This window comes from Pieris napi, chromosome Z, assembly GCF_905475465.1.
Source record: "Pieris napi chromosome Z, ilPieNapi1.2, whole genome shotgun sequence".
In the NCBI taxonomy this organism is placed as follows: domain Eukaryota; kingdom Metazoa; phylum Arthropoda; class Insecta; order Lepidoptera; family Pieridae; genus Pieris; species Pieris napi.
In genome coordinates, this window is record NC_062259.1 from 2,090,784 (window position 1) to 2,115,362 (window position 24,579).

The following is a 24,579-nucleotide window of genomic DNA, read 5'->3' on the forward strand; positions in this document are numbered from 1 at the left end:
TGACAGATATATCGAAAATAAAATAAATAACAAAAAATGTTCCGTACACTTAGGTTAGTTGCAAATTTTATACGTGATATGAAATATTATATCGAAAACTTCCCCAAGTTTGCAGAACTTTTGGAATTTTTTTCACGACCATACAGCAAAAATTAATTTAATTGCAATTTTAACAATGTTCCGGACTGCGGACAAGGTTGCAAAATGAGATTTATTGTCGTCCCAATGTACCATTCACTTGACCGAAGTTTGAAAACTTTTGGAATTATTATCAAATTTTCGATTTCGAATGTCTATAATGACTGGTGTAAAGTGTCATACTTATTATGTTGTGTCTAAGGCGTTTGCTATGACTGGCTGGAAGTCTTTCACAGTCTGCTTCACACTTCACATTTCATTTACTTTTGCGAACTAGTGAACTGTGGAATAGACTGAACGGGGGTCTTCGAGATACGACCTCTAATTGCTTAAAGTAAGAGCGGCAACGTACCCACAAAAAATGGGTGACGACTGCCCTTTTTGGGCGTCCTGTAGGCTCGTTTCCCCCTTCTAGAAATTATTATTATTTATTATGAATTTTACTGCGCCTGCTATTATTTTTACACAAAATTATACTGTACATTATTTACTTTTAGCATTTATTACGGGACTTATAACTATGACTTCGGTTTCATCCATCATATCGTTCATGTCTTGAGAACTCTCAAGTCCAACTTAGGCTCACTCTACGCCAAGTGTTGAAGAGTAAGAGAATCTGGCGCTACTTATATACTAAAAAAAACAATAAAACTGTGTTTAAAAATGACTCGGTGAACCTTCTCAGCAACTAAAGCGAGTCGTTTAGCAACCTTGCTGTGTTAATTGTTTGCTATTATTATTATCTATATCTTATATATATAAAAAGAAAATGGTGTTCGTTTGAGGCTCTTTCACGCTTAAACCACTGATCGTATCGACATGAAACTACCACCATTCGATGCGAAATTTTTCCTAGATGGTTTATGGCTATTTATTTTTTTAATTTAAATAATTGTTAATTCCAACGTTCCTTCATTTTTTTATTTCTGTTTTACTTTTATGAAATTTTTTCCCGCTAATAAAAACAAAAGAGGCTTCCTAGAACCGCAAAACGTCAACATCTGTTAAAAACTCGATTTTCGAAATATTTCAATTTTCTTAGCGGGAAGTTAAAAAGAAGAATAATAAAAATATGAAAAAAAATAAAATAATGAAACATAAAATTTATTTTAATTCGTCCAGCAAAGCGGGCGCGAAACGGCTAGTTCCTATATAATTATGTATTTAAATTGTTTGCGCTTGGCGGACCCATGCTACTTTGACACAAAGAGTTCCCTCGGGAGTTGAGACTTGAGAGGGATACTCACCTCACCTCACGGGAACTACCTCAGCAGTAGCTGAGGAACTTGGATCTGGTATGGCGCTTTATTAAGTTCTCATGTCATTTTCACACGTGTACGTATATGTTAACGTAAAATTGTAAACACCGTTAGATTGTAATCTATCTCGCGAGATTATAAACTGTCGAAAGATTGTAAACCTCAGCGTACTGCTGACAATTTAACGTATTATTATTCGGTAGATTGTACTACACTAACTAAGTTATCATTCAAACTTCTTTGGTCAATTACAGATTAATTTTACTTCCCAACAATTTCATATAACTACCAAATAATAATACCTTAAATTGTAAGCAGTTCGTTGAGGTTCACAATCTTTCGACAGTTTACAATCTCGCGAGATATATTACAATCTAACGGTGTTTACAATTTTACGGTGACCATATACATATCTTATAAGATTTTCATACCCGATTGTCCTCATTTTAATAGTGATGTTTGAGAGCAAAAATAAATAAAAGAATCACTTAATTTATGGGATTGAAGCTAAACTTTCGTACTTTTATCTGATTGGTTAAAAATCTACTTTTGAATTTGAAATTTATTTCTCCCGAGCGTGTCAAGAGCAGATCGCCAGCCCAATGGTGTGACCAAGTCACGATTCTCACGGGTCTCTCCAGCAGCTGTGCTAAGGGAAGCTATAGGCTAAACAAAGTGGATATCACTAGCAGTAGGCTTACATTGACATTACCATCAGCAATGACGGATACTGAGAAGAGTCCAGGCTCCTGCCCTGATCTGGCAACTAATCCATTCCTTGACGGTATTATGAGTTTAGGAAGGGGGTCGATACACCTTGAATTGAGTATGTAGCAAGGTTTTTTAACCTTTAAAAACGTTATAACCACTTTGACATGGCCTTTGAATCATTGATGTGGCACGTACCCTAGGGTAAGGCATAATATATAGGTATCATATAGGACGTCAATTTGAAAAGGGTAGTGGAAATGCGCCGGTTACATTGCCCGCGTTGTTGACAGATGGGTCAAAAAGATTTGAGATGGTCCAGTGGGAAGGAAAAAGAGGACGCCCACCAGATACCTGGGAAAATGGAGAATGGTGGCGAGGATGCAAGTGTAAGAGTTAGGAGAAGACATTCACTCAGTCGGAAGTTATGTATGTTAAACATGACAATGATGATGTAAAGTCAATAGGGTAGGTTAATCTCGAAAAACTAAAAAGGAAATGGGGCAAACAGCAGGGAGGCTCATATGGTGTTACGTGATACATGGGCACGTAGAATGCTAGAAGGCAATTAGAGGAATTTGTTAAATATTCTTTTCGTATAGCTTTGTGAGTATACTGGAACGGACACAAAAGTGTGCTTTCCCACGCGCTCTCTGGTAAGGTACCTACGAATGTTGTAATGAAATTTTTAATCTGTTGAAATGTCATTGCACCAATTGTGGCCCCTCATACATTAGTGCAACATAGTTCGTGTGGTGTGCCTGCCTTCATAATATTGTGTTTTGTTAAAATGTACAAGAATCCCGCGTTCGATGCGTTTTGGTGAGTTTGAAATTTAAAATCTGGTTTGGGATAGGAAATAGGTTTTCCATTTTTAAAATAGCGTGCTCATATACTGAATTGTTAAAATTTATGAATATCGCGTTGAATGTTTTGGTGAGTTCAAAATTTAAAATCTGCTTTGGGGTGGAGAATAGTTTTCGATTTCGAATTGTTCGAAATTTAAAATTATAGTTAGTGGTATAATAATTGTTATTCGATTTTTAAAAAAAGCGTGTGGTATTCATGTTGTAATGTATTGTCAAAATGTAGAGGTATCCGATCGATGTATTTTAGTGAATTCGATATTCAAAATCTGTATTTGGGTATAAATAAATATTCCCAAATAAATACATATATTTTTAAATAACAGTGTGTGTGTGTTATTGTGAATTCGATGTTTGAAATAGTTAGATTTTTAAAAAGGTAACAGAGTTTGTTATACACTTTTGCTGATGGTGCAACATAAGAAACATAACATACTTCGATATTAATTATTTTATATTTGAAGATTTTATGGCCTGACTTCGATTTTTGAAAAGTAAAATCATAGTTATTATATTCTATGCTAAGTTTAAAGTCTCTTATTGAAAGTTGTGCTAAATTAAAATCTGGCGAAAAAGAATAATAATTCGATATATAAAATATCGTCTATATATATTTGTTCTAAGAATATTGCGTCAGTGTGAAACCACCTTACTAAAAGTCTTTTCGATGTAATTAAAATCCTAACAATAATCTCAATACATTCGCCTCTTTCTATCAAATTGTGTTAATTAATGATGAAAAGAGATAACATTAATAAAAAAAGAATAGTATTTTAATTGGTAGATTTATTATCTTCATATTATGTCTATACAATGTTGTGACTTGCAAATTAGTTTATGTAATCTGTATTTTGTTATTTAAAAACCGCGCGAAACTCACCCATACCGGTTCGAACTCATACCAATCAAATTCAATTCAAAGGAATGAATAGTTATGGCGCGTTTCCTTTTCACAATGGTGTAAGGTTCATTTTCCCGTGTATTATGTAATTGCTTTCAATTGATAAATAGATGTCTTCCCATGACAGAGCTACTCAGACTTTGAATTAAGCATGCAAAATTGTTTAGAGAGTATATTTTGGAGGAACGCCTTCTTGAATAAGGAATGCTCTAAAGGAACGACGGTTTTTGAATGAAAGCTTACAAATTTGGATTTTTTAATGTTTCGTAGCCCAATGCCCAAATATTGAATTTAGAATGTATAAAAAAACGATCTTTAACACTTATTCAAATTATTTAGATGTGTTTCGAAGGAATGCTCAATGTGTCCCAAATTTGAGTTTAGAATGTTTTGAAGGAACGATGGTTTTTGAATTAAGAATTTGATCGCCTATAAACAATGTCCAACATAAAGTTGAAGCTGTTGCCATATTATTAAAAAAAAAAAACAATGTCCAATTTCTGGAATTTGAATTTAGAATTTAAAAATAATTGCTAAGATTCACTGTCGAGAAATAGCGAGTACTTACTAACTTTCATTTGTTCCGTTTAAAAAGGTTATGAAGTTATTAAATTTGGTTTATCGGCTATAGGAGTTATATTAACAGGAAAACGGCATTAGAGTCAAAAAATCGACTGTCAGAAATGCAGAGCAGAAATGTGTGTCCCATGCCCAATTGCGAGATAATGGGACTTAAGTGATCAGAACTCTGTGCCGCTAAACTTCATGTTCATCCCAATTTAGTAGTTTTTCTTTGATACGAAACACCAAGCAAGAACGTCTTTCATTATAAAAAGTCTTAACTTTTTTTTCAGATCAGTAATAGTGCGAGAGAGACAGTTATTCATCTATCAGCTCGTCAAGTTCGTGTCATGAACACATATTTAATTGCCTGATATTGGCTTCTATTAATGGTAAGTTATATATATGATATACTGGCGGCCTATAACCGCTGCAAATGGATTGACCATCCATCTATAATGCACTTAAAAGTAATTATCTCTAATTGGTGTTTTAACAGAATTAAATGTAATAAACCATAGTTAGTCATATACGGGCTATTTTGGAAGAATCTCGACGCGGTGACGCGATTTTTTTGCTGAAACGTTTCAGTTAATATCCTGAAAACTATTAGGCTGATTACCAATTCTTTTGACTTAGTCGCTGAAACTCCTAATCACGTGACACCTAAATCATCCAGATCGATCCACGGATGGTGGAATAAGTAAGGTACACGTCGAATTGATGACCTTTTTTTACTTAAAAAATGGCGCTATCTCAATTCGATCTTATATTTCTTTTTATGTGTGATAACTTATATGGTTCAACTTTGGACTGTCTAATTTGTTAATTTAACTATAAAATGTTAATTACAGTGTACATTCTTTATAACGACAATGAAAACACTCTCTATAACGTAAACGAGAGTTAATTTTTTTGGTTTAACCCAAACCCAAACTTTAATTCCTCCCTCCCTGTAACGAAACGTCTCTATAACGAATAAAAATGCTCGGTCCCTTGAAATTCGTTATAAAGAGTTTACATTGTATTTGTAATATTTTCTTTAAATTCGTTTGTCGTAAAACAATTTCAATATCCACGAGATATGGCGGTATACGGCGTTATAAATAAACTCAAGAAAAGAGGGTACCCGTAAATGCAACACACGTTCATCTCCTGGCGTTGCAGGCGTCCATGGCAGGCACTAAAGTCTGCTCGCTTTCAAGAAAAAGTTAATCGTAAATTGGATTCGTTGTACTTCGCGGGCGCTGGTCCCTAATCAAGTCATGAAATAATTAATGAAAGGAAATTTCTCATTATTTGCCCCTCTATGCGATAGTTGGGATTATATTAATATGGCCTGATAAATAGGATCATTATCCCCTGGGACCTGTGCCCGTACTCTGTCACATTCAAATGCAATTCTGATTCTGACGGTTTCGTATTCAAATTCGATAGATTCGGTAGGAAGAAAACACATTATTGAGATCGGGATTTGACAATTCTTGTTTATAGAACTTGAGTCTTTATTAACCGACTTTTTTATGTAAAAGGAGGCAAACAGGCAGGAGGCTCACCTGTTAAGTGGTACAGCCGCCCATGGACACTCACATTGCCAGAAGGCTCGCAAGTGTATTGCCGGCCTTTTAGGAATTGGTACGCTCTTTTCTTGAAGGACCCTAAGTCGAATAGGTAACATAATGTACACTTATGAACGTCAAGAAATATATATACATTAAATGCTTCTAATTTTACATTAACTGACAGTTCTCAAATCAAGGGCGTAGAACGGAAGAGAGGAACTGGCAATAAACTCTCTGCCACTCTTTTTAATCGCCAAGTTTTTGTTTTACACAACGTTTGTCCAGCTGCATCCATTACATTATGTTCCACATGACATCTGACATCTTAAGTAATAATAATAATAAATTAAAAAATTCGAAAATTGGTTCGGAAATACTTCAGTGGGTAGCTGGTACCACATAGTGGTGGTGCGCGGCAAAAATTGCCTTAAGAAACGCGCAGTTGTGGAATGATTGTCGAGGTGATACGGCTGTTATTTTGTATTCTGCCTCGACGTCCGATGATGAAACTCAGCTGCAGGTATTAGTCCGAGCAACGACTTTTAATAAAAAAACAAAAGAGCGTTGCCCATCCGTCCGTGGACCGATCTGAAATAATGATTAATGCGCCATTTCTTCATAGTGAGGGCATTTTTTTTCAACACGGCCGGAGTTGGATGTAATGGAGAATAATAGAACATTACAGGATGTATTTAAAATGTACGTATTTTGAATCGCTATAATTTGAAAATATGTGACAGATTTTTTCTGAAGTTAAAACTTCTTTAGCGGCGTTGTACACTTTTTTTGGAATGGGTAATGAATGTTAAACTCGCGTCAGGACACGTGACCTGATTGAAAATTCGTAAGATGGATGGAGAGTAGACAGCTGGCGCGGCGTATTTAATGTGATATAAATTGACATGTTTGTGTACTATAATTAATAAATATTGTATTCTACCACATAAATGATAGTACTTTTATACTGATAGTTAAAGCAATTCGTGCAAAATTATTCCCTAACCATTCCAAATTATCAAAAACGTTAATATTCAAGTTTTCACTTCTGCCGGCACTCCCGGAGTGCAACCCGTCGTCTTTTTAAATTTCCTTGTGGCAGCCAGTGCCTACGCTGTTATTCGATTTCGGCTTGTTGATTTATGGAACACCCTGTATAATTAAAGTTCGCGTCTCTAATTGAAGTCAATAAAAACAATTAAAGACACACGCTTACTGATTGCCTTAATGGCCGTGACAGTTTCAAACATTCTTAAACTGAATTTGTCTTAAGACCAAATAACTGGAATTCTGAATCACCAATAAACACCATCATCGACATATACATTTCAAAATGCAGCTGGAACCTTCCTATCCGGTGCACTCTTGACAGAGCGGTCGTGATCGCTAGGAAGTAGTTGTAATATTAGGGGCAGATGTGATGCGCTTCACGACGTTTTGCCATCGTTGCAGCTGGAACCGCACCCACCTTAATTAGGTAGCACGATGTTCTGTAGCCTAAAGCTTTCGGTAAATACACTTTTAAATGCAAGATTTTTGTTAGACATATGTAGATATTGATAAAACTGTATCACACTGCTCTATTGACCATAGTTTTCGTAGCATATAGGAATCTTTTTTTGGTCTTCACACCTTCTCTTCTGCACACGAAACTACATTTTGGAAGGGGCAACTAGAATCTTCTTTGTATTTTGTTTGACGTTCAAAAGTGCCATTTTAGGTGGTCTAATTGAAATAAATGATTTGACTTTGAACACTAACGTAATTCAAAAATCATTTATTCATAGGTTACACAATGTACACTTTATGAACGTCAAAAAAAAATGCTTCTAATTTTACATTTACTGCCAGTTGTCAAATAAAGGGCGTAGAACGGAAGAGAACTGGCAATAAACTCTCCCTAGATCCCGATATTTCCCCGCCTATGTCCATCAGGTCTTGGTCTTTGTAGATATTGATGTCTTCTATAAAACTGTATCAAACTGCTCTATTGTTAATAGTTTCCGCAGCATATAGGAAACTTTATTGGTCCTTTTCACTTACTTACTTCGTGATTTCCTACAAAACCCCAACTTTTTTGAAAGTATCCTATAGCCTATGTTCATGAGGGATAACGTAGGGTTTTAATGGACCCTGAGAGCCCATCTTCAGGGTGTGTGGAGGGCAGAAGTGGTTTTAGTGGGTAGGGTATCGCTACCCCTCTGAATAGCAGAGACAATAGCAATACCTATCCCCACAGTCCATCCGCGTCCATCTCGACATCACAGGCCTGCGTAAGCGCATTTTCACCTCACAAAAAAATATACTAGATTTTTGGTGATTTATTTTTCACATCTGTACTGCATTTTAGAGCCTGTTCAAAAGAAACAATCAAATCTTTCCTGTTTATAATAAGAAATGTTAAGAATTCTGAGACTACTGATGCACGTCGATAATTCGTTTGCCCCGGGAAATCAAAGTCGTGAAAGCAAAATCTATTTTTTTTTCAGGAATAATTAAATGCTATTATTACTAGGATACTTAATACATTTGTAAAAGCATGTTTGACGATGTCAACATTGTTCTGTATTTAATGTAAATATTTAAGATAATAAACGGCACAAATATAAGAGTCTTTCCTCCAACTTCGATTTTGTTCCCTTTGGAGTAGAGACTCTTGGGCCGTGGGGTTCAAGTGCACAGACGCGTGCGCCTAGTAGTTAGTACCGGTAACCCCAGTATCGCAATACAGCGAGGAAATACTGCCAGCGTTAAAGGTACACTGCCACAGGGACCAAACTTTTTAAATTTGTTTTGATTTTCTTTTTGATAATTTTTTATTATTACTTTGTTGGTTAAGACAATTGTAAATACTGTATATAAGTCATTAGTCATATGTAAAAAAATAAATGTAAGTAGTTAAAAAAAGCAAAAGCGTTTTTACGATTGTTTCACTGTTTCAAAATAATTACGGACGAGTACTGTGTCGTGTCGACGAATGTCTAGAACGTAATAATTTATTACCACTATCGACCCGGAATATTACCTTGGTGAAACAGATATAATATTAACGCTCTTTATTTCTTTCTAAACTGTCGCATTAAATTTTATTATTTAGAATTACAATCAATAGATACACAAATAGGAAAGAAAAATTAGGTAAACGAATATTATCCTCGTGTTTTTTTTATAATAAAATATTTCAAAAATTTCTGAAAAGACAATACAATTATAGTACATCCATGGAAGTCAAAAATGAAGACATTAAAACAGTCGTAATCGTGCTTTACGGCTGTTCCCCGGTTCAACCGATAGGTTCAGTTATTATGACGCCATAAAGATACTTTTCATGAAATATTTCTACTGTACCTTAGTAATTAATGTATGTCCTTTATAATATTAATTTATATGGATCCCAAAAATTTACTTTTAACAGGTAAAATACAATGTAACAATTAGAAACATCATATGCTTGCATTGCCAGTTATTGGTTTGTCCACAGGCATGGCCGGTGTGTCATCCATCCGGTTCCATCGTGTCTGTCGGGGCCAGACGCTACCAGGTGACTTTTCGAAACTGGTTTGAATTCGCTGTATTATATTGTTGTTTGATATTCTTAGATCTTTCAGTGTGTTGAACCGAAAAAAATACTCTTGAATGATTCTTGTTCTAGTGGAGGTTGAGGAAAGCACCAACTTAAATCTTTAATGAGCTGTGCACTTGAACCCCACGGCCCAAGAGAGATGTCACCACCACAACTGAGCGTGTCCATGGTTTATTTTTCGAATGGAATCGCGCAGTTGGCCTGAAGGTCCTTGACAGTTCAGTTCCTGTTTTGGTGAGCGTAGCTCGGCCGGAAATGGGCTTTTTGCCGCGAATAGCGCAAGGGCGTCTCCTGCGAGATTAGGACCTCGGCTTGGGCCGTCGCGGGGTGGTCAATCGCCTGAAGGAAAGAAAGTTCTGTGGAATGAGCGAAATAGGTAGTACCGTACCTTCCTTGGTGAAGGCGGTTTTCTACCCAAATTTTGCGGTGTCCATGGGCTCCTGACTTTTTATGGCTGTACCGTAGGCTTGTTTCCCCTATCATATAAAAAAATACAGTCGAAAATTTGCAGATTGACAGATGTTTCAATCGGTTGTTTTTATTTTGTTTTTTTTTAAACACATGACAATCGTTTTGTATGATTCATATTGTCTTGAAGAATTGTATTTTTTTTGTGTATTTTTCTTAGTATTGTTCTTGACTTTGCATTAATAAAACGCTGTGGCCCTCGAGTTGATCTCAATTTGTCAGCTGCACGCGATTGGCCGACGAATTGGACGGCCATTTTAATTTAGTCTCACAAGATACGCTGTAAATTTGCGACAAGTTTACGGACAACAAAGCGGTAGAAAAATACGGGCTATTTTGTCTTTTTTTTTTAAATATTTAATGATATTTTATTAATATTTACTTATTGTGATAAATTTGTAGGCGAAGGGCTGTTTTTTCTTTGGATTTTCGTTTGTTTTTTATTACTGCTAAAGTTTGATGGTGATTTTTCGTTTTTGTGACTAACACATCAACAAAACCACAGTTTTTTTATTAATATTTGCTCAGGGTTTTGTGATGAATTAATAGACAGTGTTGAAGGCTGTTCTTTCTTTAGTTTTTTATCTATTTTTTTATATATTTGAAAACCTGATGCTTGAGAGCCTTTTTTGTGTTTTGTTCATTATTCATATTTACACTTTGTGATTTGTAGATCAATGGCTGTTTTTTTATATAGTATTTCGTTTGTTTTTTATTCCTTCTAAAATTTGATGGTGTTTTTTTCGTGATTTTTTAAATATTTACTCGGAGTGTTATGTGATGAATTTGTAGTGTAGTAGTTTTTCTTTAATTTTGTAAACTCGTTTTTTTCTTGTGTTCTTTTTTTTAAAATCTTGGATCGCGATCTAGGAATCTTTATTGGTGATTTTACACCTTGGGTTACACACGTGATTTCGTACAGAACTATAGCTTTTTGCTAAATATTAATATATATGTAATCAGGGAGTAGGGTTCCAAATATTGGAGCCTATTCAATGCAAAAAATCAAATCATTATTTTAGTAAGGAAGACGTTTTGTTTTTAAGTTTCTCTAATTATTAGTAAATATTGAATGAATTCATGGAAAACCTAAGTATTTTCCTTGCAAGTGCCGGCCTGAGTCCTGGTCTTGTTCTTAAGATCAAATGATCGAACGTATGCAATCTGAGGAACATAAATATCATATATTATATATATTTGCACTAAACTTTTGTGGTTACAGTTTGGAATTAAAGTTTTAACAATTACAATTATTTAATTATTTTTAACTATAAAAAAAATTGTTACGTCATGGCCATCAAACTATTTAAACGCCATCCCAGAAGTTATAGATCACTGCCGTGTAATGCCTTCAAGGGGAAGGGGATTCGATTTTTAAAGGCAAGATGTCTTGATAGGGAGAGTATTTAAACCAACAATTTTCAAAACATTTATAAATAACTGTTCGTATTATTGACATCATGATAAGTAATATGACATATGGCTGATTGAGCGTATTTATAATAAGTCAATCTAAATATACCACTTATCGATTTTCGCGACAAAATAGCCCGTTGGCGTTGGTCGGTTTAAATAATGGATTAGTCTAAAGACGTATACAAGATGGCCGACATTCGCCAATATGGCCGCTGAAAAGTGATTTGTGCTGTGATTGGACGATTTCTTTTGTGATTTTTGTTACTTTGGACAAAGACGGTTTTAAGGTGAGAATAGTGTTTTTATTGTGTGGAAGTACAACATACATTGGTACCTCCAGTGCTATAATATACGAGTATTTTGAGATACGAGCGAGCGATATTTTGCTTTGAGATTCAATTCAGCGAAGGGCTTGTCGAATTGTCAATCTCCAACGTATTATGGATCGGCTTGATTCTCTCTCTCTACGCAGAGATATTGCGTCTCTATGCGTATTCTACAAAGTGTACTATGGACAGTGTTCTGAAGGGTTTGGATTGATCCGTACTGCCTCGTTTCAACACCGTACGAGCTGTATCAATTCAAAATTTTACCAGCGTCACTTTGATGGCTGGAAGTCTTCCAAGGTCCGCTTCACAAGGCACTTTCATTTGAGAACTAGCGAAGTGTGGAATCGAAAGAAAATATGGTGCAAATATAGTTTCAAGTTAGTTACGGTTCCGTTGGAAAAAATATTTTCTTTAGGCAATGAAAGGCCCTAGTAAAATATATACTTTTATTGGTGTGTCTAAAAAGAAAGAGTGGTCTTGAACGGTGGGCGGACGCGCTCAAAGTTGGTGAAGAAGATTTGGAAAATAAGCTTAAAATAGAGAGAGATGGAACCAATTGGAGGAGGCCTCCAACAATCCCTATAAGAGATCCTTGGATAGAAATAATTACTATTATTTCTGTATACAATTATAAGTGTATCTTTTGTAAAGAGAGATGAATATTTCAAGGAATGAATGCGGCTCAATTATTATTATTATTGGTGTGTCTGCGCGTACGTATGTGTGGATGTCGTGTATGTGAGAGGGTATCTGTGTATACTTAATCAATTATTTTGTATATAAAAATAAGTCGGGTTTTCCTTCCTGACGCTATAACTCCAGAAGGCACGAACCGATTTCCACGGTTTTGCATTCGTTGGAAAGTCAAATTTCGTTAACACGTGTGCCATTATTTCATTTCAATTAGAAAAAGTTAATTCTAGAAGTACTAATGATGTGTTCGCAATTTTCAGGAGCCGTAGGATTTGGGGCTTCGCAACGGATACACATGGACGCCCTACCTCACTCGTATTTCATTGGAAACCGTTTCACGAACAAATCGCTGCCGGGCCTCGTGCCGCACATACAGTACCATTTGTGCAGGTGAATATCTTAATATATATAAATTACGCGTCACGTTGTTTGTCCGCTATGGACTCCTAAACTACCGAACCGATTTCAATCAAATTTGCACACCGTGTGCAGTTTGATCTAACTTAAAAGATAGGATAGCTTACATCTCAATTTATACCCGCAATATTATTCTATTGCAAAATATTTGTTTATTATTTGATAGTCACAATTCTAACAGATGGCGCTGTGTTGAAAGTACCAACGTTTCAAATAAGCTACAATTTAATTTACCATCAAAAAAACATGGTGGTCCCCATGACTGGTGTTCTCCTACCGTTTCCCTTGATTAGGTTACTACTATGTAATATAACTAAAACCTTAGCCACATCAACGCTTGGCCGGTCTGCTAGTAGTAGGTAATAAATTGCTTTTGCAGTTGTTATTCTGTCTTTTGGGTCATGTGTAATTTTAAAGCCCTTTTAAATGTATTTACAGTAATGTTGATTTTTTGAAAGTAATCTCCCTTATTAGGCCAGAGATCTTAGTCCATTGAAATTGTCCCAAAACTTTGAGGTCCCATTTCCATAGTTTACAACGCTTACTAAATACTGTACAAGTATTTGGACACTTTACCACCATAACCACTCTGGTGATAATATTAAACGTATTTTTCCAGATCGAGTACAAACATGCTCCTGAAAATTGAGAACCAATTACTCCAAAGACACCGACAGCGCGAAACAACTGGGATTAAGAAACTATATAATTCGTTCTTCGTTCTATTTTAACTATTTAATTGAACTCACTTCTATATACCAGTGCTAACTGTACAGTCCGGTATAAGTTCGTTTAATATTGTGTTTTAAATTTAACTGACTTTATTGCGTGTACAAACTTGTGTGTGTCAATCACATTCTTTAAGTGCGTAAACAAAATATAAACAGTTCAATTCTAGTGCGTTAAATCCATATCTATAAAACAGGTCAGTTCTAGTGTGTTAAATTACAAATCTCTAATTCAGGTCATTTCTAGTGTGTTTAATTATAAATCTCTATATCAGGTCAGTTCTAGCGTGTTATATTCTAAATCTCTAAATTAGGTCAGTTGTAGTGTGTTAAATTCCAAATCTGTAATCAGGTCAGTTCTAGTGTGTTAAATTTCAAATCAGTAAATTGTAGTGCGTTTGAAATCAGGTCAACGGACTGCGTCTGTTCAGCGGGCTTTGGCCCTGTGATGGAATTCGAGGGAAATATTATGCATGGGAGAGAATATTGGGAGTCGAGCGTGAGATTTTCAGTTGGTGAGGACTTCGGGATGTTCCTGGAAGAAGGGAGAAAGCGAAAGTGGGAGGGGAAAGAGGAAAAGGAGCAGAGGAAGGTGCCGCCAAAGAAAGTTATGGGTGAGTTATTCATATCTTTGTTATTATCAAGTTTTTTTAACGTTTATTTATAAGTAATCTTACAGCTACAGGTATAAAAGAAAACACTTAGACAATATCCAAAACCATAACATATTGCTAAACAAAATATACGATACATATTATTAGTACATTAATAGATTTAAAAAAAATTGAAACTAAACAACCTCAACAACGACCATCCAACGTTGAATTGATATCTGTCTGTCTATCTTTGAAGTCGGTTAATTAATAAACCTATTAGTTCTATAGTAGTATGTGTTTCATCAGTCGTCTGTTTTTTTTATGCAATAGAAGGCTTACCTGATGTTAGATGATACAGCCGCCCATGGACACTCACAGACAGAAGGCTCGCAAGTGCGTTGCCGGACTTTTAAGAATTGGTACGCTCTTTTCTTGAAGGATTCTAAGTAGAGTTGGTTCGGAAATACCTGAACCCTATGGACACTCTCCATGCAAGAGGGCTCGCGAGTGCGTTGCCGGTATTTTAGGAATTGGTACGCTCTTTGATGGACCCCAAGCCGAATTGGTTCGGATATATCTATAGCTTATGGATACTCAATGCAAGAGGCTCGCGAGTGCGTTGCCGGCCTTATAAGAATTGTTAAGCTATTTTCTTGTAGGAACCTAAGTCGAATTTGTTCGGAAATACGTCAGTGAGCAGCTAACGCTCCACAGATTTTTTACCGTCTCCTTTCAAACTCAAACTCAAAATTTCTTTATTCATGTAGGTAAACAATTACACTTATGAATTGTCAAGTTAAATTAATTGTAAATTTACATTTACTACCAGTTCGCAAGTAAAGGGCGTAGAGCGGGTAAGAAGAACTGGCAAGAAACTTTCCGCCACTCTTTTTAATCGCCAAGTATTGATAAAGGAATCACTCTAGTGATTTTCCAGCACTCTGGAAAGTAATAATTATCAAGGCACAAATAGTATACATGGGCAGAAGTTCAGCCAGTACAGATCGGCAGTAGATTAGGGGAAATCGTCGTAGGCATAGAAAACTTACTATAAAAAAATAATTTGATTGTATTATTAGATATAATGATAGCGGTCATGCAATTTTTCGATGCTATGTTTATAGATTTGTCTTTAGCCTCAAAACATTTTCGAATAAATAAAACACGAGGATGTCTTTATTCGTCGTAATGTGCGGTTACTGTGTCGTCCGATATTATGTTGAAACAGTGAAACAATTGTAAAAACGCTTTCGATTCTTTTAACTATTTACATTAAATATATAACAACAATGTTTAAATCGTCGAATAGGAAATTAGCTTTAATTTTATATTTGTATATGTAATGTATCTTAGTAAAGCTGGGAGATGGTAATGCTATAAACATTACCCTTTTTTATTTTTCATGAAAAAAATTGACTTTTTGCTTTTACGACTTTGATCCCCGGGGCATTCCGAGAATGACTCTGGGATCATTAATTACATTATTTTGTACTCTTTCCTCTTAGGAATGCAATGTCCGCTTCATAACTTTGATGCATATTACTTCATTTAAACTACGATCTCAGGGATGATTAGGAAAGCTACGAAAAAGTATTAACAATATTTTTATTCAATTCATTCATTCATTACTATCTATAATTTTTTTATCTAAAACAATAATAAGTTATGTAATAACTAGGAGGAGTTTTATACGCTCCACCTATAAAGAGGTATTAGATAAAAAGTGCGGTAGATTTATCAGTAGGGTCATAATAGCAGGACTTTGATTTCGGCCATTTTATATTTTTTCTTTGTATTCTTAGGCAAGAAGGTGATCAATGATCAGCAAGACTAGGGTTCTACAACATTTTAGATCTGGGTCTATATATCTGTTTCATGAGGAAGTAGGGGATCATCCTTTGCCTGATTAAGTCTAATGTATTACGATGTTCTCGCTACAACCTTTTAGGTCTGAGTCCTATGTATCTGATTCATTAGGCAAGTAGAGGATCATCCATTGCCTGATTGGGTCTAATGCTGGTGTTACGATGTTTTCCTTCACCATAACTGATATTTAACAAATAATTATTTACTCCGTAACGAATTTTAAAGCCATGTTTTATACAGATTAAGATTGGCCCAGCCCATTTAGACGTGATAACGTTTTATAAATCGATGAACGCCGGCTGCACGCACGAAAAAACAGGACTCATTGTCACGTTCCGCTTGTACAAGCGAGAGCGCGGTACACACGATAGAGAAGCACGATTGGCCTAAGCGTTTGGCTTGTATTAATCTCTCTATTAGGCCGATGTGTCCGAGTAAACGAGAGACAGCGGCAGCGCACAATCTATTCGTGAACTGTTTATATAATGATATTTGCTTATGACGTTATCACGTAGAATTATCGTCAGTAAACCGACTTCAGACAACCAATTTTTTTTTAAATTTTACGATTTTCAATAGCGATGTTTGTACTGCAATAATTTGCCGGTCTTATTATTCTATACATTAGCTAATTCTGTGGTCGTTTAAATTATTTTATATTTGAAATCACTTAAAATTACTTGGCTCGTCTACTGTAATAACAGTATGTCAGAATTCACTGTACGGTGACCTTTAACAGGCAAATCAGTGTGCGGTGACCCTAAATTTATGTCAAGTCATCATAGATCAATAAATACGTAGATACGACACAGATGAGATGTAACAAATTTTTGACATTTGCACTCGAAAACAATGTTTGTGATGTAGAAAAATTTAGTTTTTAGTAGTATGTTTCTTATGCTGCATTTACGAGAGATATATGAGTTCTAAGGAATTGTAGAGCCTGATAATGCCTACATGTTAGCGACTTGTCTTTTATATAAAAACAAGTCAAACTCAAAAAATAATTTATTGCGATTCTACCGATTTCTAGAATGATTCCTGAGGAATTTAGTACACAAGTATTAAAAATCCTCCTTATTATCACACATTGCAAGCTACTGTGTTGTTCTCATGTTATTTTCCCACATATACAGGAATCGCCCCTATAACACGTTTTCGTATAACGCGATTACTGTCATATAACGCGGAGATTCGCAAGTTATATTTCTGTAGTCTAATTTATAATGATTTGTCAAGTGCATAATAAGTTTTGCGTACCTTTGCGCCTGTTTCAATTGTTGTTATAATATAAAACTAAATAAATTCGTGTTAATAGTTTTGAATTGTTCAAAAAACGAGTTTTACTAGATTACTCCTACAACGCCCTTTCTTATTACGTTTACCGCGTTCTGTATATGCATTCTATAACGTATTTTCATACTTATCCAACATACACACATAAGTTATATGACTGATGCTTGAGAGGAAAAATAACACCGTTTTTAAATGTTATTTAATTTCTCTCAGAGGCAAGCTATGTGCATTTGTATGTTGATAAGTTATCTTTTGATTTAGTATTGAGCGAAGCGTCCCATTTGACGCGCGCGTACGATGTTAAGTGTTTGTGAATTTGTGAATATTATTTTAGTATGTTGAGATATTGTTTATTTTTAATTTGATATTAGTCTGGAATTATTGTGGATTTTTCGTGTGTTATTGATTACAATATTAAAGTAAAATATAATACTAATTTTAAATAAGATCACTAATTTTTATTAAATTTTTATTTTTAGATATTGATGTCTTCTATTAAACTGTAGTACACTGCTCTATTGTCAATAGTTTCCGCAGCATTTGAATCTTGATTGGTCTTCACACCTTGGGTTACATGGCTTCTTTGCTTATAACTTTGTGACAATACTCTATAGTTTATGTCCATCAGGTCCTAGTCTTTGTAGATATCGATGTCTTCTATAAAACTATAGTACACTGCTCTATTCTCAACAGCTTCCGCAGTATATAGGAATCATAATTGGTCTTCACACCTTGGGTTACATGGTAATTTCCGTGCCCATAACTTTTTTGAAGTTCCACATCAGGGATAACGTAGGGTTCTAAAGGTGAAAGAAATTTTAAAATCAGTCCAGTTAATTTCCAATGTAAATCAAAGGTTTCTTCTTTAGAATATTAGTGCTCATTTTCATCTTTACGTGTTACGTCCAGACCTTAAAGGATGTAGCGAAAACATTGTTACACCTAGGTACATTAGACTCAATCAGTCTAAAGGCTGATTTACATTATCTTAGTGTTTAGGAGAGTGCTTTAGTACAACTTGAAAGGCAAGTTCTTTAGCGTAGCGTTTACTAAAGCAAGTAGCGTTTACATGTTTCAACTAAAGTACTATCCTAAAGCACTCTCCTAAACACTAATGATAATGTAAATCGGCCTTTAGGCTGATCACTTACTTGCCTCATCAGATATATTTAATTATAAATTATTAATTTTGTCACTGACCGATCATCAAAACTCTCAGGCACTTCTAGCATATAAAGAAGCTTCAAGAACCCAATTAGTGTTTAATAATATTGGTCACTATAAGATGTCAGGTTAGCTAATTAGCTACGTAATTACGTAATAACTTAAGATAGAAGGCACCTGAAGTAGGGACTGAACTGACTTGGTATTACATGGATCTCACTTTTTATGGTAGAAGAACTGCGTTGAGAGACTTGATTTTTTTACAATTTATGTTCTTGATGTCCCATGGGAATGTAAATGCGAATCATTTAACACTACAATAAAAATAAATAAATCATTGACTACAGTTTTAGATCTGGGCCTTAGATTTAGTGATCATTTGTCTTATAGGCAAATAGGTGATCAGCCTCCTGTGCCTGACACACCCCGATGTTTTCCTTCGTATTAAGTGCGTATTAAAAGTCCATTGGTGCACAACTGTGGTTTGAACCTCAGAGATGAGAGTCGCACACTAGGCCAGTATATCTCTATAACACAATACTCCTTTGTTAAATGATAAACTAATTAATCTATGGTTCGAGTAATTAACATAATATCTGTGTCAATTTAGTTATCAAACACGTTTACGCTCACTGTAAATAAGATATTGTGTAAAATTTTATTAAAAATTAAATAATCATAAGCTTAGGGGCTTAAGCGAATGACAACCCTGAGTATGTGATTGAATTAAATATGTTTTATTATTGTACTCCAAGAACTGGGTTTCTTTGCGCGACGGCCAAGGTTGTGATACCAAGGGCGAGAGAAAGAAAAAGAAGACGTTGCTGTCTCTGACACTATATCTTCTTATGCTCGCAGAGTTAACATCAGATGAGCCTCCTGCCCGTTTGCCCCTGTTCTATAAAAAAAAAGTGTTCATAGTAGCGATATTGTGTATATTATGTTTTTAATATTACTGCGACATTATTGTTTAAATTCTAAGTATAGGTATTTTAGTAAATAAATATTTGTCAAAATGGCCGCCGCTTAAAAGGCCGGTATCGCATTTGTGAGCCTTCAGCAGTGAGTTTAAGGGCGGCAATCAGACATCAACAACAACAACAACAATGTTGTTAATCAGGTGTCTCGTGCCCTTTTGCCCTACCCTATAAATAGGCTGAAATTGAGTAGTATTTGCTATCAGCGCTTGGCGGGAGTTATCTCCGACTATACTATGTGTGTAATATTTTTTGATACATTTGAATAGCTGCGCCCGCGAACATTTCCCCTTAATATGATTGCTAAGCCTATACTTGTATGGATTTTGCTATTCCACCCGATAGAGTTCGCTTTTCCGGAATAAAATCTGATATTTTTCCAAATTTTCTCTCCATAAAAACCTTCAGAGTTCAAGCTCCCGCGAACTTCATTTTTCCTTTATATGATTACTTAGCCTATCCTTTCAGTACTCACCAACATATGGATTATGCTTTGCTACCCCATAGATTCTTTTCCGGAATAAAAACTGGTTTATTTTATCGTCCAATTTTTCTAGAAACCTTCTAGAGTTCAAGGACTTAATAAATACTCGAATTAGTCTTTAAGTTTTGCGCTTAGCAACAAATTTTGCGATTCATTTTTATTTATACACTTAGATAAACTGTTTAAATAACGTGCGTGTAAGTGATCTCTTTATGGCGTTAAAGAAACAGTAAAAATTATGACTACAAGAAACTAGCGTAACAATAAAACAGTGGGGGGCAAAAATGCTCTAACGATTAATTCGATGATGTTCTATAGCCTGAAGCTTTCGGTAAATAGACTTTTAAATGCAGAAATTGTTAGACATATGTAGATATCGATGTCTTCTATAAAACTGTAGAACACTTATTGTCAAGAGTTTCCGCAGCATTTGAATCTTTATTGGTCTTCACACCTTGGGTAACAACGTAATTTTCGTATATAAAACCATTTTCATATACCCTGTTTTCATGAGGGGAGGGGGGATTTTAAGCCTATTCAATGCTTTCCTCGGTATAATATTAGTAGAAGTACGTAATAAGTAATAATAAAAACGGAGAAAAGAAGCGATAAAAATATATATAGCTGTGTTGTGTGTTATTTGTATTTGATATAAAATCCACTTAGCAACATTGAAGGTGTCTATTACATATGTGATAATTAAATTGCTAACCTTCTGAAATTCAGCGGTCGTGTGATCTTACACGCGTAACGTGATTTAAATAACGAGAGTACTGTTTATAAACAAATTTATTAGTGAAGTATTTCTGAACCAATTCGACTTGGCAAAGGGCGTGGCAATTCTTAAAGAGCCTCCTGGCATTGGTGGACTGGTTTCACTTAACATCAGAGACTCTATAGAAAAAAACACCTGTGTGTACTTATGTAAATGCGTTAGAAGTTATACTTCTTTGGCGTAACAAGATAAAAATCTTTTCAAAAATTCTATTCTACGTTTGTAGAAAAAAACTAAAATTTTGACTATAGCTAACTTCAGGGTGTCAGTTTATTGTGACGGTGTGCGCGCGCATCGTTAAAATTTACTCTTATCATTTTTCCCTAACGCGCCAAAAGTATACCCTCAAAAAGTCAAAAATAAAAATTACCAGTGAAATCTAAGGATTTTTATGTGTAATCTTTTTTGTCATTATAGTCATGTATTTCAGATAGCTTGTAACATACTGTATATATAGCATTATATGATGACTTATAAATAAAATTAAAAGTTTAACAATATCTCAATATATTTTAAGTAGTGAAAGTGAGTGAAGTAAAATGAGAATTGTCTCTGGACTCCTATTGAAGCCGTACAGTGTTATGTCAAAGAGAACCTATAGGTGGACAATAAAATGTTGTAGTGTGTTCTGACAGCGGATTTAATGATTGCTTATTGCCATCTAGAGGTTTCAGTCTGAATTACTGGAAGCGTTTGGAAGAGATTAAAACTTCGGTTGAGGAAAGAAGATAGAATTTGAATTATTCTTGGCTATAGCTAACTATAGTCTAAAAGAAAGAGAGTTTAGAAGATATTAATTATTCGTTGGAGGAATGTTATACAACGCAAGGTTTATTTAAGGGTGAAAACTACCAAAAAATACTGCGACGCCATCTGTTGGGAAGATTTGAGTTTTTAAGGAGAAAGTCCATAAAATATAGATTAAAAATAAACTACGACCCTGGGACGAGGGTTTTATTAGATAGAACATCAATGAACATTCATCAGGATATAAAAAAACACATCGTCAAATTTGTAATAGCGCCATCTATTATTTAAAGTCAACAACAAGAAACATTTCAAGTCTATAGAGTATAGAGGCTGAAGTCATATTGGAAGATCTGAGTAAATCATACAAACGTGGCAGGCAATCTTGAATATTATCTAATTGCAGGGGGAAATTTAATCTAAACCCCTTTTCAAGTAGGTAATAAGCCAAAAAGGTGAGACTATCTTTATTTGAAAGTTTTGGCGCGCAAGTGTAGAATTGATTATTATCAAATGCGCCGCAATATTTTCAGTTCAGGTTGACAAGTTTCAAGTTAGTGTACAGAGAGACATAAGATGCGCTGAAATATATTTAAATAGTGTCTCGATTTTTAAAAATAAATTGATTTTGACAAGTGAAGTTCACAGTGAGGCAAAAACAAAACAAAAGTCATTTTTAATGAACATGAACTTTGTTGAATACTTGAGCAGAACCACTTCAATAGTGTCTTAGTGTATACAGAGGCAAAACTGGACAAGAATACCTGAATAGCCTTCTTATTAGAGTATTCATTTTGAAAGGGTAAACACTTGAAAAAATTTACCTTAACCAGTGAAGTGCATTGTGAGGCATAAACAAGTATATGGAGAGAACGACGTCCCCTGTATGACACAAGAGCAGAACCATTTCAAAAGTGACTTAGTGTTAACGAAGGCAAAACTGGACTAAAAATAGTCTTGTCAGTAGAGTATTGATATTGAAAGGATTCTGTAAAATACTTGACGATTGATCTTAATAGTGAAGTGCATCGTGAGGCTAAAAGTATACGGAAAAGTCATCTGTATAAACACTAGTTCAACACTCGAGCAGAATTATTCATAGTGCTTTAGTGTGTACAGAGGCAAAGCTGGACTAAATAGCCTTGTAAGTGGAGTATTGATTTTGAAAAGATACTTTTGAAAACTTGATTGATTGAACTAAGAGAGGAACACGATTCAAGGAACTACTTCCTGTTACAAAAATGGTTGAAGACACAACTCAAAACGGGGATAGGATGTCTGCAGCTGCCGTGCTGCAATTCGCAGCTCGGGAAGCAAGAGAAGGCAGGCGGTTAGCGGAATTTGGGGCCCAAGCATTCGCGAGCATCACCTACAACGCTTATGGTATTATATTTTATCAGACCTATTTAATATTATAAACAGGTAAGGTATGTCTGTAGAAGCAGGGATCGAATGTCAGCTGTGCACTAATGGATTTTGAAAAACATAGCACCGGCATTAGACCCAATCAGTCAAAGGCTGATCACCCACTTGCCTCATGAAACAGATACATAGCCCAAATCCTAGAGGTTGTACGCCACTAGTCAAGGGCCTCGCCATCTGGTTCTCAAGGGGGTTCAGGGTATAGAAGGCTGATCACCTACTTCACTAACCTAACCTACACCTACACCTCATGAAACAGATACATAGGACCTCTACCTAAAAGCTTGTAGCGAGAACATCATAACACCGGAATTCACCGGCACCTAATCAGGCAAACGCTGATAACCTACTTGCCTGATGAAACAATTAATAGGACCCAGACCTAAAAGCTTGTAGCGACACTTTTAATTCATTTTGCTTTTGTTTAACTACTCGACAATAATTCTATTATCTCTGGTCACATTCACCTATGACCCTATATCTCTAGTTTCGCAAATAATGAACCAGTTACCCTTATCAAAGCACTTTGCCCTGCCTCAGATAACTGGTTAATACCAATGGTGAGCCACGTGCTGAACGAATTAGAAGGATAGAAAATGGAATTTATTTATTGTACGTAATCTTCTTTTGTCGCGTTCTTCTTGATGTACTGAAAAAAAAACCAACTTTCAACAGATTTTTGAAGGTTCTCGTCGATTTCTCTGGGATGCCATCATCAAATCCCGGTTTAATAAAAAAATATTATCAAAATCAGTTCAGAAATGACGAAGCTATCACATCCGATCTGGATTTGATAGCTTCGTCAGCTAGATAGCTGATTCAGGGTATTAACTGAAATGTCTCGACAAAAATCTCGCGCAGTCACCTTCGACTTCCAGAATATCTTAATATGATCTTCATACCCCGTATTTAAACAACCAATTCGACTAAGGGTCCTTCAAGAAAAGAGCGTACCAATTTCTTAAAGGCACTTGCGAGCCCAGAAGCAACAGGTATTTCCGAACCAATTCGACTTGGTGTCCTTCAAAGAGCGTACCAATTCTTAAAAGGCCAGCAACGCAATTGCAAGCTCTCTGGCGTTGAGTGTCCAGAGGCGTCAGGTAATTCCGAACTAATTGGACTTAGGGTCCTTTAAAGAGCGTACCAATTCTTAAATGGCCGACAACGTAATCGGGAACCCTCTGGCATCGTGAGTGTCTATGGACGGCGTTCGCCTCTTTTCTATAAAAAAACCTAAGAAATATTATTAAATACCTTATACAACAATTCGCAATACGTTCCTCCTAGTGTATAACCCTGTCACGGAAGAGAGAGAGTAATGAAATGTATGGTTATTTCAGCATCCCTCGGTGATATGGGTGGCAGTGGCAGCTCCTCCTCATCACACATGTCACCCGGGTGGCAGGTCAACGACCTGGATCTGGATCTACCTGGAGAGTTGACTATGAAGTAAGTCAAATTTCATTTATACTAAATCATTTATTTAAAGTATTATTTCGTCTCACTCTGCAACCCAAAAAGTGTCTTGGCTCCTACACTCTGTCGTTCCAGTACCTTGGTCGACCTACTGGTCTCCGAGCACTAATCGGTTTACCTTTCTATATTAATGAATGATAAGGCTAAGGC

General features: G+C 35.5%; 2 protein-coding genes across 6 annotated transcripts in view; both read left to right on the forward strand.

Moving 5' to 3' along the window:
* The first annotated feature begins 2,806 nt into the window (after positions 1-2,806).
* LOC125062211 lies at positions 2,807-13,651 on the forward strand. Of its 3 annotated transcripts, none has more exons than XM_047667969.1 (4): positions 2,807-2,927; positions 4,727-4,825; positions 12,742-12,871; positions 13,518-13,651. In XM_047667969.1, exons 3-4 carry the CDS (start codon positions 12,777-12,779, stop codon positions 13,627-13,629), a joined length of 207 nt encoding a protein of 68 aa, XP_047523925.1. In that variant the 5' UTR covers positions 2,807-2,927; positions 4,727-4,825; positions 12,742-12,776; the 3' UTR covers positions 13,630-13,651. The 3 variants fall into 3 exon arrangements, with proteins under 3 accessions (XP_047523925.1, XP_047523926.1, XP_047523927.1); XM_047667970.1 differs by lacking the exons at positions 2,807-2,927; positions 4,727-4,825 and adding exons at positions 10,253-10,359; positions 11,593-11,746; XM_047667971.1 differs by lacking the exons at positions 2,807-2,927; positions 4,727-4,825 and adding exons at positions 10,271-10,359; positions 11,635-11,746.
* A 33-nt stretch (positions 13,652-13,684) lies between these two features.
* The window catches only part of LOC125062208 (transcription factor CP2), a 37,409-nt gene continuing 26,514 nt past the window's right edge, over positions 13,685-24,579 (forward strand). Inside the window, exons 1-3 of one of the 3 annotated variants that reach the window (XM_047667964.1) lie at positions 13,685-13,823; positions 14,035-14,240; positions 24,294-24,402. In XM_047667964.1, the coding sequence (XP_047523920.1) occupies positions 14,075-14,240; positions 24,294-24,402 (275 nt within the window). In that variant the 5' untranslated portion in view covers positions 13,685-13,823; positions 14,035-14,074. Of the gene's footprint in view, positions 13,824-14,034; positions 14,241-17,651; positions 17,718-21,301; positions 22,915-23,534; positions 23,566-24,293; positions 24,403-24,579 lie in introns of those variants that run through there. The other 2 variants (XM_047667965.1, XM_047667966.1) reach the window with 2 other exon arrangements.